This window comes from Cibotium barometz, chromosome 46, assembly GCF_041138505.1.
Source record: "Cibotium barometz isolate CiBa-2024 chromosome 46, ASM4113850v1, whole genome shotgun sequence".
Taxonomy (NCBI): Eukaryota; Viridiplantae; Streptophyta; class Polypodiopsida; order Cyatheales; family Cibotiaceae; genus Cibotium; species Cibotium barometz.
Window position 1 is genome coordinate 32,206,684 of NC_141091.1, and position 15,457 is coordinate 32,222,140.

A 15,457-nucleotide genomic window follows, 5' to 3' on the forward strand; every position below is an offset into this window, starting at 1 on the left:
CATGAGGATCATCTCATGGAATGTACAGGGCCTTGGCGGCGCACACTATGTACGTTATCGTGGTTGCTTGAGGCAGGAGCTTCAGAGATGCCTGGTTGGGGGCAATTCGGAGATATGGTTCGGTGATGCCTGGTAGATAGGACAATTTTTGGTCTGCAGGTTTGGCCCCTTGGGAGGGCAGGGAGGAGTATGTATGGTCATTGCGGATGCATGGCGGCAGGCCATTGTGGATCACGGGGTCATTGTGCCTGGTAGAGCGCAGTATGTTATTCTGAGGATGCACGATGAGTACATTGGTGTGCTCAATGTCTATGCGCCCAATCATGCTAGTGCCAGAGCAGAGTTGTGGACCCTTGTTACAGATGCATTGCCCGAGGCCGCACATTGGTGTGTTGGAGGAGACTTCAACCTGCTTGAGGACCCGGCCGATAGGGTGGGAGGCAGTCATGTTACAGTGCACGGCACGGAGCTTGCAACTTGGGAGCGATTCTGTATGACACTGCGGATCACTGATGCATGGCAGCATGAGGCTTTCTCCCGTTCTCAGGACAGTCTTAGTTTTTCTCGGTCGGATCGTCGACAGGGAGGGACTAATTTATCACAGATTGATCGCTTCTATGTGGGCGACAGGGTGGGGGAGCGTGGTGGCTCTGTTGGCATTCTCGCTGGCACTTCTTTCTTAGACCATGCACCAGTTATTTTGACTCTTGAGGAGAGGACACGGGAGACCAGCTTGCGGTTGAGGATCCCAGAGAGGATACCTACAGACCCCAGTCTTTTTGAGGACATTGAGAGGATATGGCAGGATAGCCAGAGCTCTGACCTGGATGCCGCAGGCCAGAGTGCCCAGGGTCTCATCGAGCTCAGCTCTTTTTTGCACGCTACAGCCTTGACACGGCTAGGAGAGACACGAGAGCGGGAGCGTCGCTTGAGACGTAGCCTTGCTTTGCTCCAGCGCCTTCAGGAGAAGCAGCCCACATGTGAGTGGGTGGCGTCCAAGCTGAGCCAGGCACGTTAGGAGGTTCGAGAGGCAGAAGAGCAGAGACACGAGTTTTACTATCATCGCCAGGCCTCTCATTGGACTCAGCTTGGTGATAAAGTGACTGGGGAGTTTTTTGAGATCACCGGACCCCGCCATGCTCGAGCAGGAGTACGTCAGCTTAGGAGGCAGGACGGATCGTTAGCCACTGAGCCCGAGGAGATTAGAGCTATTGCCACTGAGTTCTACAGAGACCTGCTTTCAGCGGAGCCAGCCACGGAGGCACGTGATGCTTGCAGATAGACTGTGTGGACCCATGTGCAGAGGAGGGTCACAGATCGTATGCGCACAGCTTTGGGTGCTCCCCTTTCAGAGGATGAGCTTGTTGAGGCTTTGAGGGCCCTCCCGCGTCATAGTTGCCCTGGGGAGGATGGTTTGATGCCTGCCTTTTTTATGCGCTATTGGGACCTTTTGGGGCCAGGCCTCCGCCGCAGGGGTTTTCAGCATGTTTTGGACACTGGGGTGATGCCACAAAGTTTTTCAGAGGGCTTGATCTTTCTTATCCCCAAGGGGGAGGGAGTGTTAGATGATATTCGGCAGTGGAGGCCTATTACGATCCTCAATATTGTTTACAAGGTCCTAGCGAAGGCCTTGAGTTTGAGGATCCAGCCCTTCCTTGGGGATTCGATTCATGCTACCCAGACAGGCTTTGTCAAGGAGCGTAGTATCCTTGACAACATCTTCACCTTCTGGGAGGCGATGGCCCGAGCTAGGTTTCTCGGCAAGGACTTGGTCGTTATGCTTCTCGAGTTTGAGATGCTTCTCGATTTTGACAAGGCATACGATAGAGTCGATTGGGGTTTTCTTGAGGGCACTATGCTTCGCCTGGGTTTTGAGCCAGACTGGATTCGAGGAGTAGCGGCTCTGTATTCCACAACTCATAGCCAGGTGTTGATGGCAGGAGGACGGGGGCCGAGTTTTGAGCTGACCAGATCAGTCCGTCAGGGATGCCCTCTCGCTCCGTTCCTTTTTCTTTTCTTTGCAGAGGCTATGAGCATGTATCTGACAGCAGAGGAGGTTGGATTGAGAGGACTCCAGCTTCCAGTCCGGGGTGAGGACTTGCTTGATTCTGAGTTTGCTGATAACACGGGATTGTTTTTGCATGGCAAGGAGGCCAATCTACAAAGGGCAGAGCAGTCTCTACAGGTTTTTGGTGTGGCTTCGGGAGCATTGATCAATTGGCGCAAGACAGTGGCCTTTTGGATCAGTAGCGCTCCCGCTCCAGCATGGAGCCGAGACCCGGGTTTTAGATGGATTCCTCCTGGCACAGTAGTGCGGTATCTGGGATGCCAGATTGGACTTGATTTGTCACCTGAGCAGCAGATCGCCCCGCTTCTTCTGAGCATTCGGAAGAAGCTTCTATATTGGAGTACAGCTCGGCTTTCCTTGGCTGGGAGGGTGGTGGTGACAAATCAGGTGCTTTTAGTGACTATGTGGTATATCACGTCTTGCTGGATTTTCTCGAGCTCTTGCATCAGCCAGGTACAGAGGCTGATCAGGAACTTTCTTTGGTCAGGGCGGGATGGTGAGCCGGCCTGAGCAAAGGTTGCTTGGGCAGTTATTACTCTTCCGCTGGCCCAGGGAGGCTTGGGCATTATAGATCCAGCTGATCAGAGTAGAGCCTTGTTGGGGAAGCTTATTGTTTGGGGGCTGCTTCCAGGCACTGAGCCTTGGAAGGAGCTTCTTTTTCAGCGGCTGCAGGCTAGAGCTCCCCCAGCAGGGGACACTGGGGCACCAGAGATACGGTGGATCTTCATAGAGATGAGGAGGACAGGCCTTAGTAGAGGATGGGAGGACAGATTTGCCTTGAGCATCCTGCGAGCTTGGGAGTTGCTGAGACCGGGGCTTTCTCAGAGACCTCCCACTTGTGATGAGGAGCGGGCCAGACAGCGGCTCATCTGGAGCCCCGCGGTACGCACAGAGCAGGGTCATATGCTGGGTTCTCGGCCTCGTCTAGCCTGGGGGCCATTGGCGGCAGCCCAGCACGCAGTTTTGGAGATTGGCAGGCCTTTTGTGGTCTCCCAGAGGAGATCCAGGCGGAGAGGCTGAGTCACTTCAGAGGGGGGCTGATTATGAGGGATGGTATTTAGGAGGCACTCACTGAGGAGTGGTTCACGCCTTTCGAGCCAGCGGCCCCACGGTGGATGGGAGGCTTTATAAAGTTGGAGATCCTGATTGCCGTCAGAGCTTGCATTGAGGATGGTAGATGCCTCTACTATGAGATACAGGATCATAGTTACCACGGAACGGGAATGTTTTGGGAACGTCGGATGCTGGAACAGGAGCGGGAACGGGAACGGGAGCGGATCGGGAACGTCGCGGAACGCCACGTCATATGACATGTCGGCATTCAGGACTAAAATGACAAAACATTTAAAATATCCAAGATTAAACTTTAAAGTCTTAAACATTAAAAATTTGAAGAGTCCAGACTCCAAATAGAAACTGAAAAGAAAGTACATCGCATGTGGATATATAGAAACTGAAAAAGAAAGTACATCGCATGACAAGTACAAAACTAGCCTCAAGGGCCAAGGTAACTGGTGAGTCAAAGACTAGTCATCAGCAAGTGGGATCTCATCCTCCTGTCCAGGCTGTCCCTCAATCTGCTCATCCTCATGCTGCTCCACATCATCCTCTCCCTCTGGCTGATCCTCACCATCATTGTCATCAAGATCAAGGCAAAATCCAATAAATGGCTCTGGAGTACACTCAGCCCTGAACTTGTTAAGCAAACGCAAGTTTGCATTAACAAATACAAGGTCATTTGCCTTCTGGACACCAAGCCTGTTCCTCTTCTTGCTTGCAATGTTCCCAAAACTGCTCCATAAGCGCTCACATGGCGAGGAGCTAGCACCCTGGCTAAGCACTCGAATGGCCAATCTTTGCAGCAATGGTGTATCTGCCCCATAATCCTCCCACCACCGTGCACTGGATATCTTGAACCTATCATTCTGTGCATCCTGCAAAGCGAAGAGGCCTCTCTTTTGTCGATAGAAGGAAAGGTCTTCACGAACCCTCCTCCTATCATCTGCACTGGGTACAAGCTTCCTCAAGATATCCTCCCAACCCTGCACAACCTCTGCATCTGTCTCTTGTCCTTTGCCTTGAAATTCCGGATCCACCACAAATGCAGTAGCCTCTAATGCAGAGTGATACTCTGTCCACCTGCCTGTCGCAAGACGAGATAGCTCCTGTCTCCTACCCCCATCCAAAGTCTGTAGAGATAGGATTCTCTCAATCATCCTGTCCATCCCCTCATACACCTTGCCAATGCAAGGCTCATCTCCATCAAGAAGCCTCAACATAAGAATGATTGGCCGCACAACCTGCAACAATACCTCAACAGTGTCCCAAAAAGTGTCATCAAGAACAATGGACCTGCATCGAATACCTGCCAACTGAGGTACGCTCTCGCCATGCATCCCACTCCTCACAAACTACAAGCTGCCTCAAATGATTCTTCACTTCAAAAAGACGCTTTAGCATAAGGAAATTATATGCAAAGCGTGTATCTGAATACTTTAAGAGATCCTTTGGGGATCTCTGTCGAAATACAGCCAAAATGTAGTGGTGGCGAGTGATAAATGAAACAATGTGATTGCCCATTTCAATAGAAGGCTCCACCCACTGCATCTTACCAATATCTTTGAGGAGATTGTTGAGCCCATGTGACATGCAAGGAGTGAAGCAAATATGTGGGTACCTATCCTCAATGATCCTCCCTGCTGCCCTGTTTGAGTTCTCTCCATCAGAACAAACTGGATGACATTATTGGGACCCACGTACTCAATGGCTTCACTCCAAATATTTGCCAATCTCTCTGCAGTTTTGCCCGCCTCTGAATTGTCAATAGCTTTAATAAAAAAGCTACATCCTCTGGAGTAGGCAAGGATACCCTGAATGGAGCGGCTCCTGGTGTCACTCCGACCATCACCCATGATAGTGACGCCACATCTACGCCATACATCCTGAATGGGTCCCAAGGCATCCTCTATGGCCGTCCTCTCTGTGGCTAGAAGTGTAGTGCGCAATGCCTTGGATGAAGGTGGAGCATAGCCAGGTCCGAAAGAAGCAATCTCCTTCACCATATCTGCAAAGTATGGGTTGCGGGCCTTTACCAAAGGAACATCTGCAGCATAAAAAAACCGTGCCACTGATGCATCTACTTGTGCCCTCCTCCCAGGGTGCCATGATGCCACAAGACTAGCCTGCACTGGACCTCGTGAAGCCTGGGTCTGGGAAGCATTTGTTCCATGTGCGGATGGCTGTGGAGCAGCCCCAAATAATGGGGTAGATGCACTCGCTGAAGATGCCACGCCTGCAGGTGTAGCTGATGATGATGTACCTCGAGGATCAAGAACAGAGGGCCGACTCCCTGCTGCATCAAGTCTATCTGCAAGTGCCTGCAATCCATAGTCACAAGGGAACGTCGTTCCAAGCTCTTGGAACGGGGGAACGCGTTCCATAGAGATAGCCGTTCCCGTTCCCGTTCCAAAATGGCACCGCAGACCATGTAGGAAATATAAGTGAACTATGTATTATGTAGAACACATCTATGCATTATCATGGCCACTACTGAGATGGTTTGAGGTTCTTTCTTTACTATGCCTCTTTCCAAAGCATTTACAGATATATAAAGTAAATTTATAAACACATTTATGCAATGATGTGGCGTTCCCGATTCCGTTCCCTTTTATTCAAGCTTTTCGTTCCCGTTCCAAACAGTCATCCGTTCCCCAAAACGTTCCCGTTCCCTTGTGACTATGCTGCAATCGTATGATATCTGCTCCTGACACTGTAGGGCAAACAGAAATGCCTTTGCCTCTAACCCCCAACAAATGGGCTCGCACACGATCCGTGCCTCCAGTCTTAATGGATCCACAAAAGTGGCACTTCCACTTGCGTGACCCTCCTCCTCTTGCACTATCATATCTGGACACAAGATCCACCTCATTCCACCAAGGGGATCTGTTTTCTGCATCTATGCCACGAGGAGGTGCCATTGAAATTGATAAATGGCTGAAAATTAAAAAAACATGCAAAATGCCCTTGCATGAGACATAAGTAAAGTGTCCACAAAGTGGAAAAAAACGCAGCAAACTAGAATCTCCAAAATCCAATGTTCATTGCGTAAATTTTAAATCTTACTTGCTGAGTGCTCAAGACTCGAGTCACGAGTGCCACCCGAGCAAAAGAAGGGGCCAACTTGCCAAGGCCCAAGAGCCTAGAGGAGGGGCCAAGAGGAGGTAGGGAGAGTGTCCACTGTGGGGCAGCCAAGGCTCAAGGTAGGGAGAGTGGGGCAGCCAAGAGGAAGGGTGGGGTAGTAGGTGGAATGGAGAGTGTGGGGCAGCCAAGGGGGCAGCCAAGAGGAAGGGTGGAGTGGTAGGGAGAGCACTCAAGCAGCAGGCGCAGCCAACGAAGCAGGCGCAAAAGCGAAAAAGAGCTGTACGCTGGAAAAAAACGGCCGCCGGCGACTTAGCGAAAGTACACTTTTCCGGAACGCCCGGAACGTGCGTTCCGCCCTAGCGTTCCGGCGTTCCGACACGCATTCCGCCACGTTCCCCGGCAAGCGCTCCGTTCCGGCTCCCGTTTCCACGTTCCGGGCACGCCTTGCGCTTCGGAGCGGCGTTCCGACGTTCCAGGAAGGCGGAATGCCGTTTCGCGGTAACTATGTACAGGATGAGGGCAGACTTGAGAGAGTGGAGGCGGAGTCGCCTTTGGTTGCAGAGTGCATCTTTCAGAGGATACGGGTAGTGGCCGCGGCTTCTCGGAAGTGGCATATTGATCCAGACCATGCAGGTGGACTCTGATTGGCGCATATGGGCATATGTTGCGCGCCCCTTGGCCCGGCTCCAGTGGGACCCTGGCGAGTACGAGTGGCATGATCCTTGTGCATCCCTCGTCAGGACTAGCTATGGGATACGAGACGGAGCAGGCCAGCCAGGCCATCAGATTCATTGGGGGCCAGCCTCACCTTGTTCCTTCATCGGATTTCTCGATAGCCGGCTGGACACAGGAGAGGGATTTACGATGGGAGCCCTCAGCAGCTTCACCATATGGTTCACCTGGAGAGCTCGTTGTTTTAGGGCTTTTGAAGGGAGACTGGAGCCACCAGCAGAGTCTGTTCGGGCTATCTGGCAGGAGTTGATTCACACCCTGCGAGGACAGTATGACAATTGTATGATATAGCCTCTCAGTTTATTTGTACTTTTCTGCACCTAGGGAGAGTCTCCCTAGCTGCCTTGATTGGTCTCTGCTTTGCCTTCTTATGAGCAGGAGAGGGTTTGTAGTCCATTGGGCTTTTTTATAACTAATGAAAGGATCTTTTCATGGAAAAAAAAAAAGCCTTTCTTCTAGGTGTGTTCCATGTCAGATGATCCTTGGTCAGTCTTGGAAGAGACTCAACACCTAGAGCTGTCCCATGGAGATTCTTATTGCATGTGACGAGAATCTTCAGGTACATGCCATCTCAACAAACCCATATGTTGTCATTGTTAGCAATTGATCTCCATCCTCGGCAGGAATGTCTCTCTTTGTATCCATTATGGATGTAAGTCTATCAATGATGACTATTGAGTTATTGCCTTGACAATGCATGAGGCTGTCTGAGAATTCCCAGAGAGACCATGTGCTGTCATCCACTTCGTTGCTAAGGTATTCATACCAACAATTCTCAGCCCTTTGTAAAGCAAGATGCATGGATGAGGATAGAATTACCCATGGGAGGAGTTGTCTGCCTTGTGCATCCAAAATTGTGCATCCTGTGCATGTAAATAACCGGGTGAAATGAGGCATCTATGTGGACAGGGCAGGCTACAGACTCTTGTAGATTGATGTGCGGAATGGAGGGTCTACTACAAAGCTCATCAGATGTCATCCTCCTGAATGGTGTATATTGTAGTAATGTCCACCTCCTGTGGCAATACATCTATGTTTCATCTGAGGGTGTCCTGGATCTGCAAGTAGCAGGTTGAGGGTCTGGATCTCCAAGGACAGCGGCCTCTGGCTTTGTGGAGGCTGCCCCCTCTCTATGACTCCCTAGGTGCATAGAGAGAGGTTAAGGGTCTACTAACGACCCAAGGGGCCTATGAGACCAAAGCGATATGGCATATCTCATCATGGAACAGAAAATAAAATAGAACAAATCAAAACTATCTCATTAGAGTGATACACAAAAGTCCATTTTAATCTCATCATGGAATACAAGGAACATGAAACATGAAATGTGAGAAGAAAGAAAGAAAGAAAGAAAGAAAGATTTTATTAACGTCTTCCAAAAGACCGAACTCGGCCTATGAGACAAATCGGAGTACCTGTATGGGGTATCCTCTGTCATCCCAACAAAATGAAAAAGTACTGAACAAAAAAAAGCTGAATCTGGGTGTGCGGGGGATGGAGCTCTACTACTAGGAGAAAAATGCAAAGCTATATGCATGGAGTATACAATCATGATATGCAACCTAGCTAGCTCCATCCTGTACCAATAGATGGTATACCACTCTCCAATTTATCAAGCATGGGGCTTCTGAGTATGGCCAAGAGGTTTCCCTCAGCTACGTTGTGTGGAAAGGTAGCTTGATAGCGGTGGAGCATGTCTTGGATCTGGAGCTGAGTGGATCGTGGCTGTCGTTTGGGGGCTGTGGGGGGCTGTGGTGGGCTGTGGGTGCTGGACACGTCGGAGTGCGCATGCTTGGTCCGAGGTAACTCCTCTTGGTTGAGGTGGGTCCGCAACAATCTGACGTGGGTCCACGGGATCCACTCTTTGGGAATAATCCTCTTGGGTCTGGAAGAACTTGGTGATGGTTGGCTGGCAAGGGAGGGGCAGGCATGGTGGCTTGGGCCTAATCTATCCCAAGAATGTGTCCCCGTGTTTGCAGAGCTCGAGGAGGAAGAGCCCTAGGCAGCACTGGTCTGGGAAGTCAATGATCCTAGAAAGTGGACCAAACCCCTCATAGAACAGATTGTGAAACCTTCCATGAATCTCATGGTATGCTGGGACTGGGCAACGACATATGTAATGCTCCTTTCTGTCTCAAACTCTGTGTGGTATAATCGGCAGATCCTCTCCTCCTTGAGTCCTCAGTGAGCATGAGGAAGTGCTCTCTATAGAAGTGCATCTTTGGTAGAAGCTTCGAAGGTGCGATCCATTTAACCGGATAACCCGGTTGGTGTTCTCATGAGAGAGCTAGAGAAAGGGGAGTCCAAACTGTACTGAAGGAGTGGGAGGCAGTCCATGTGGAGCCTATATCCTGAGAACCAAGTGGAAACTCGGGCATACCATACTCCAAGGTGGCCCTCAAGTGCTAGGTCTCTGGAGGACTCGAGGGCAAGCCTCGGGTACCTGTGGATATCCATCTCACTGATGATGCGACGGATGTATGTGACTGTTTGGAAGAGTGAATCCACTACCATCGGGGCTGCTGCAAACTCTACTTGGATAATTTGATGTGGGAGTGATGGTTTGCTGTGCATCATACGGGAGAACATCATGACCTGGGGCCTCTCAACTCGCTGCCAATCCTCATGAGATAAATCTGGCGCCAAGAAAATTGCTCCATACATCAAGGCTGATGTCAAAAAGCCAACCCTTCATCCTGGGCTTTTGGAGGAGTGCATGGAAGCATTGCGGCTCAAGGCTGCATATCCCCGTGTCACTGGCATGTTCTTTGAGAACCATGGTGGGGTGAGAGGGAGAGAGAGAGAGAGGGTCTAAGAGACCAAAAAGTAGTACAATGTATCATGAATACTGAACCATGGAAAAGAAAATAAAAAACTGTATGAAACTAGCTACATAAGCTAAAGTATCCGTGTAATGCTACATGATGACAATGTGTGATCATACATTGATACCATCCTCCTCGAGAATAGAACACAAAGCAGCCATAACATCTCCCCTTTGTGATGGGAGCTTGCCATGTCGTCGAAGGATGTCCCGGATCTGCAGCTGCTGGGTAGAGAGATGAGGCCTATGAGGTCTTGGGCATCTGGCTCTAAGAAGGATCACACACTCCCTAGTGACACCCCATGTACGTGGGGCAAAATGATGTCCTCGTGTCTCTGTAGGCCATTGTAGACACCTTGTTGGTCCTGCTGTTGCTCCTATATCAGCCCACCATGAAAGTGGCTGTCTCCCAAAGACATCTGTGATGGAGGTTTGGGAGGCACCTCACTAGCTGTGTCTCTCAGGGTGCTGCCTCAGCATGACCTCTCTGTGATGGCAAAGCTTGAGTAAATGCATGCCTAAACATCTCTAGTTCTCATACTGCATGACAGGTGAGAATCACATTCTGGAAGAGAGAATGAAATCTCCCTAGGAGCTCATAGTCGGGTGGCCCTCCTCATCCTTCACCTCACTAGTGGTGGATACTCTGCATATACGTGCTTCTCGTGGGATGCCCTCGGTCTAACAGACTCAACCCTAAGATGATGAGAAGATACCCTCATCTGGCCAATCGCTATCCGCATGGCATGTGACATGTGCATTTGCAAGTACGCTGGGCCCTCAATGAACCCATCCTCTAAGAGGCTTAAAAAAATGCTGTGTAAAACTGAGGTTTTATTGTGAGCGCTGTTGGGGACACCCATGTCGGGCTCATGTGGAGCCCTAGCAAGTCTAGTGGAATAAGACAGTTGATCTCTTGCCATGAGTGATCCAAAAATGGAGAATCCAAGCTGTTCTCGAAAAGGGAGGCAGGCCGGTCCATCTGGAGGCCATGCCCATCAAACTAATCAATCACTTGAGAGTACCATGATCTGCCATGTCCATCCGGATGTAACTACATCAATGACTCAAGGGCCAATCTCAGGAGACACTTTGTTTAGTGTGTATACATGAAAATAAGTAATGGTTTGAAAGAGCATCTATGACCAAAGGGGTGGCTCCAAACTCTGCTTAGTGCTAGCACAATCTCATGTGGCACAGATGGCTTACTCCTGCGGGAGTCTATGGATGCTCTTCCCGGTACCTCACTAAGATCTTGGTTGCCTCACATGTAATGCTGCTGGGCCCACGAAGGTATCAAATAGGCAACATTTGTTTGCGGGCCTTGAAACAATGTCTCTAGGGCTCATGCAAAAGATCGGGTCTGTAAAAGTAACCCCGAGGTACACATAAGATGAAACAATCTTCACGTGTACTCCCCTGTATGAGAAAGATATGCTAGATGTAACCCGATAGGATTTATTGAAGACCACGACTTTGATTTCGCTGAGATTGACCATGAGGTCTGTCTCCTCACAAAACCTCTGCAGTGCATCCAAATGTCTCTGTAATCCCTCTGCAGAAGCTAAGATTAGAACAATGTCATCTGCATATAATAGAATGGGCACCATTGCCTGAGTGAGTTGTGAGCCTGCACCCCAAATCTGTCCACAAACGAATACAAACCAAATAGTGTGTGTGTGTGTGTGTGTGTGTGAGAGAGAGAGAGAGAGAGAGACATTATCAACATCTACCAAAGACCCAATGGATCGATGAGACCAAAAATTGGGAAGATATGATCCATGTGTAAACTAAGGTCATAGAGCATGGAAACAAAAAAGACCTATTTACCAAATGAAAACAGGCCTGTATCCTATGCAGGCCCTGCAACAATGATTCAATGAATCAAGGCCACCTCATCATGTGTCATCCTTCCCAGCCTCAGGGTCCATAGTGCTATATTCTACCTCCTGCAGCGGTGTTCCTCTATGACACTGGAGTATATCCCAAATCTAAAGCTGCCGAGAGGATGTCCTGGATCTCTGAGGGCAGGGGCGTCTGGCTACTGGAGGAACTGTGCCCTCTCTGATGGTGCCATGCGTGCGGGGTGCTAACATGTCTTGGGTTCAAGGTGCTTGTCTATGATCTGTCTGTTCCCTCGCGCGTGTGTGTGTGAGAGAGAGAGAGAGAGAGAGCTTCTTCAAAAGACACATTGGGTATATGAGACCAAAAGTGATACAATAGTGTCCATGTAATCTCATCTATGAGAGAGAGAGAGAGAGAGAGAGTATGAACTCTCTTTTCACTTCTGCAGGAGATGAGACTTCTTACTGAGGTGGACCAACCTGGGAGTCGCATAGATAGATACGTTTCCCAATTGAGCAATGTTCTTTCAAGGAAAGCTGCTGGCATTGTAAATTTACAGGCTCGCCTTGCAAGATTTCAACGCCATCTTAAGGAACAGGAGATTTTGAGCCGCAACATGAGCAATGGGCGGTAGTGACACAGATCATAAAAGCTTTGGTCTAGCTGAGATCAGGCATTACGGCCCCAACAGCCTTGATGCCTACTGCAGAAGCTCAAATGAGGCTCTGAAGCTCTCAAGATTTTCCTTGTAAAAGCTGTTTGTTGTAAAGATGTCAGTTTAATGCAAAAAAAGGATAATTACCGGTCTTTAAAGGCAAGCTTTATGCAGGTGGATACAATTAAGTATGTGGGAAGCCACCATGATTGCTTGAAGCCAGCAACTGATTGAAATGGTGACCCCAGCTTCTACAGTGGTTATGGTAAAGACACCAAATACATACAAGATCATTCTGAGACTCTATTTGTCCATGGAACCATGGTGATGTGATTGCGTGACATTGTACACAAATTATAGTGAAAATTTGTTTTCCTGTATGGAATCCCTTGTTCTATCTGAGTTCTGAAAAATCAAAAGTCTTACCTAACTATGTGTTGTTTGTTTCTTTGGCAATTGGGAAGGATTACATGCTCTATTGGCTCTTGCAAGTTCTTATGTTTACACACATTTAAGGTGTTGTGGGGAGAGCTGATAATTTTACTATTACCTTGCTTAACAAGAGCTAATATCACTTAATGGATTCATACTAGCCCCCCTTGACCATGCTGCCTTACACATGCTGAGATTGGTCCAAAACTGCCTGATGAGTAGGAGGATTGTGTCCATGTATAATAAACCTTACAAATCCACAGCTGGAAGCTAGACGAGCAAAACCCAGCCTCATCCCAAAATGTATGTTGATCTCAACCAATGTGGGGTACAAAGGTGCCAAGAGTCCTGTGGGGGTCGTTGAGAAAAAGGTCCCTTGATCCCACTGCCTCATTAAAACAGTGCACTTTGCATGCCCAGATCTGGAAGGTCCCTGTATACGAGCCCATGTGGCCATAAGAGTGTGAATAATCTCTCCCCATATAGTACAAATGCACTGAATGTCGTTTATCTGAGTGCCCTCAATAGCCTCTGTGCATCTGGCCTTCCAAATCTGCCAAGTTGTGATATTCATGCCCATATTAGATCTGATTTTTACAAGTGGAGCAATGCTCCCTTTTGTCAGAAAAGATTTCCAAAAAACAAGCATGAAAGTGATAATGAATGCTAGACTCAATGTTGATGAAGAATCTGGTGTCAATCGTGAAGTGGATACAAATTTCTGTATGAAGTCTAAGCTTGGGAACTGCCACTGATATGGGATTTGTCTGAGCTCAGGTGTGGCTCTTGTGACTCGTACCAGTAAACACTGCTATAGTGCCTAAGAATGTGTTGTTGAATGGTCCCCATAAGCACTCATACAGCTATCCCCCCACTTCACACCATAAGGGGTGGTTAACCTCTTGCAACCAAAAAGAAGGATGCTACTGCTCAGATTAAGGGTATGAGTGGCTTTGACTTCGTGCTCAAAGCTACTGCTTCTGCTGCATCTTGTACAAGATGGCACCCGGCTACTTCTACCAAGCTCATTAGCCACCTATTGTGTCCGTCTCTCCACCTGCAAAAGTTCATGTAATGTGGAGCTACAGAAGTCTCATCCAGAGATGGAGTTGCTTAGACTTCACAGCTTTGATGCAATTTCATGGTGAGCACTCTCTCTCTCTCTCTCTCTCTCTCTCTCTCTCTCTCAATTGAGATTTTCTGTTACTTTGATTTTCTACTCTATACTATAGCTTAAATCACATGCTAAACCCACTCTAATTACACCCTAAACCTATTACTAATTACAGTATCAATCGTCCTAATGAGGCTCTGATACCAACTTAAAATGTGTGAAGTTAGGGTGGTTCAAAGCAAGTTAGAAACTTTATGATCAGGAGATTAAAATGGTTGAACATGGATTAAATTAAGCTTAAATACTGGCACACTAAAGAAGACACAATCTTGTAAGATTCTCACTCAACAAGCTCTCACAATGAGCAATAATTTACATGAACGTTTAGCTTAGAGCAAGAGAGTATCTAGATCCTAAAATATCTCCATATATCACTCCCTAGAATCTCTCAATCAAGGCTAAATTCTCATTCAACCATGATTCCCTCAATCAGCCCATAAATTATCACTACTTACATCACTCACAAAGAACCTTTGAGCGATAAACCTTTACACACACAATAATGTGGAGGATCCTTGCCTCTTCTCAAATCATAACATGTGTAACTTCTGCCCTCTTCAACCACTCCAACACATGTAGACTCTATACCTAAACACAAATATAAATTTTTCTAAGCCTCGAAAACTATTTCTTTTCTTTGGCTCAACAAAAATTGACAACACCTATACAATCCTTGGTTATGAATTGGTCCAAACTCATGGATAACTTGTGTTTGAAGCTCCTTGAACTCACCACTATAGTTCCTTCATCAACTTTGCATGTGTTGCCAACACTTTCATTTCATAGTAGGTTCTCCCACTCTTTTAGGTATTTGGTTTCAAGTTCTTCTTTACCAAGCTTCATGTTCTTCATCTTCATGTCTATATTGGGCTTCACATTGTGGCAATATTGGGCTTCATATCCTTCTCATGCGTCCAACTCTCACATTACTGTTCGACTATGAGGACTATGCACTTGATTCATCCCCAAAAAGATAAAAGCATAAACCTGCTACCTGCTACTTGCTACTTGCTACTTGCTACTTGCTACCTAGACTTGCTTAATGATCCCTAGTACGTGTACAATGAACCTCATAATGGAAGCCTATGTGTAGAAGCTTCTTGGTGGTTCCTTTGAAGTTCTCCATGTCTATGGTAGATCTAACAAGATGAAAGCTTCCGGTGTCTCTACCTCAGATCTTAGCAATCATTCCTATGATGATTTAGCTGTGCAGCAGTTTGCAAACACTTTACAGGAGGGTTTCTCAGAGATTAAGCGTGCATGGGCAGACGATCCACTACCATCTTTCACAGCCAATATTCATGGCGAGGCTTTAATTGCTCTAGTTCTAGATTTGGCCGAGAAGGCGGTTGTCTTGTTCTTCCTGGGTCGTATGCCAGCTGCGCTCGATGTTGGTCCATGGCTCAAAGCTATGTTACAAGGTAACTATGTGCGTGGATGCTACATATTTGATCGTGGGTTCTATGAGGTCATCTTCACTGAACCACAATACAAGTAGATGCTTCTTGAAAAATCACCTCTCTTTTTTGGTGGGGCCGATTGGTGCATGTGTATCCATGGTCGCCTACAAAGGACTACCAATTGTCT

General features: G+C 47.9%; 1 protein-coding gene across 1 annotated transcript in view; it reads left to right on the forward strand.

The window, feature by feature from the left end:
* The window catches only part of LOC147612131 (kinesin-like protein KIN-13A), a 94,237-nt gene extending 81,593 nt beyond the window's left edge, over positions 1-12,644 (forward strand). The window contains exon 12 of the mRNA XM_086783999.1: positions 12,058-12,644. Coding sequence (XP_086640125.1) covers positions 12,058-12,243 — 186 coding nt within the window. The 3' untranslated portion in view covers positions 12,244-12,644. The remainder of the gene's footprint in view (positions 1-12,057) is intronic.
* The last annotated feature ends 2,813 nt before the right edge of the window (positions 12,645-15,457 follow it).